The sequence below is a fragment of the Rhagoletis zephyria genome, unplaced genomic scaffold (assembly GCF_001687245.7).
Source record: "Rhagoletis zephyria isolate East Lansing unplaced genomic scaffold, Rhagoletis_zephyria_1.1 Rzeph_scaffold_05049, whole genome shotgun sequence".
Lineage (NCBI taxonomy): Eukaryota > Metazoa > Arthropoda > Insecta > Diptera > Tephritidae > Rhagoletis > Rhagoletis zephyria.
The window spans coordinates 6,283-7,823 of NW_016162132.1; the positions used below are offsets into that span (position 1 = coordinate 6,283).

Sequence of the window (1,541 nt, forward strand, 5' to 3'; positions counted from 1 at the left end):
AAGGCAACATCATTTGGCATAAAATGAACCAAAATAAATAAGATTTAGATAGAGGTGAAAAAAGGGATAAAAAGGAAATACAACTGAAGAGTGTGCGATGTTATATTGTGGTGTGTTATGCTTCATATGTTATGTTATTTATTCTTATGTTATGGTTATGTTATGTTATACCAAGTACTAAGCTAAACTCCCCTCCACTTAACCCATTCCAACTAATGTTATTTTAGCTCATTCAACTTACATAAACTATCCTTAATTTTATCGGTTGAATTTCAACCGCTGGGCGAACACTAGTTAATATAAAACAATGTCATAAATTTTTATTTTTTTTTTCCAATACTTTGAGACTCACCTCATTTGGCTTATTGAGTAAACACAACCCATGTCCGGTGCGTAGCGCATCGATATAATCCTTTTTACTGCACTCGGAGAATTTGTATGGCTGCACATTTTCCTGGCCAACAATCGATTGGGCCATTATGCAGCCATGCCAGTCACGGCAGAAGCACTCCTCACCTGTCGTAGGTAAAAGAAAAAAATAAATAATTATGCGATTAAAAATGAAAAATTTGCTGTCAACAAAAGTGCTAAATAATGCAGCAGATATTTGTATATGTCTATTAAAGTGTGTACAACAAATACAATATGTTTTAATATTTTATACTTTTGCTACGTAAGTACGTGCATACATTTGTATGTACATTAGGGTGATCTAAAACAAAGCAAAGTCGGAAATTTAATGCTCTACCCGAGGATAGTTCTATACCGAAAACAAATGTACCACTATTTTTATACCCGAGCGCACTTGTGCACAAGGGTATTATAACTTTGTTCACATAACGGTTGTTTGTAACAGGCAAAACGAATCGAGATAGATATAGACAAATGTATACATAAATGATCAGAATGAAAAGAGAAATCGATTAAGCGGTGACTGTCTGTCCGTCCGTCCGTCCGTCCGTCTGTGCACACGATAACTCGAGTAAAAATTGAGATATCTTAACGAAACTTGGTACGTGAACTTCTTTTGGGCGTGGGACGGATGGTATTGAAAATGGGCGAAATCGGATAATAACCACGCCTACCTCCCATATAACGGTAATTTTAAGAAATACGAAAACTGCGATATTTTAGTAACTACTGAAGATAATTCACTCAAAATTGATATTTACAATGAGTTTTAGACGAAAAATAAGAATATTATAAAATTTTGGCAAATGGGCGTAGCCACGCCCACTTATGGTTACATGTGTATATCTTGGTAACCGCTACACCAATTTCTTCCAAACTTGGCACAGTTGTTGGTCCTGGTACAGCATACCAACTGGCCGAAAATTTCTAAAATCGGACAATAACCACGCCCACATCCCATATAACGGTAATTTCGAGAAATACAAAATCTTCGATAAATCAGTAAATATTGAAGCTAATTTATTCAAAATTGATGCTTGCAACAATTCTTTACCAAGAAATACGTTTATGGTAAAATTTTGGAAAATGGGCGTGGCACCGCCCACTTATGATCACATATAAGTATATCG

At 35.4% G+C, this 1,541-nt stretch overlaps 1 protein-coding gene across 1 annotated transcript in view; it reads right to left on the minus strand.

Annotated features, from left to right (window-relative positions):
* Nucleotides 1-272: 272 nt before the first annotated feature.
* The window catches only part of LOC108371539 (snake venom metalloproteinase BmooMPalpha-I-like), a gene marked incomplete at its 5' end in the record, with an annotated part of 34,244 nt that continues 32,975 nt past the window's right edge, over nucleotides 273-1,541 (minus strand). Inside the window, 2 exons of the mRNA XM_017627119.1 lie at nucleotides 273-290; nucleotides 341-516. Of these exons, the coding sequence (XP_017482608.1) occupies nucleotides 273-290; nucleotides 341-516 (194 nt within the window). The remainder of the gene's footprint in view (nucleotides 291-340; nucleotides 517-1,541) is intronic.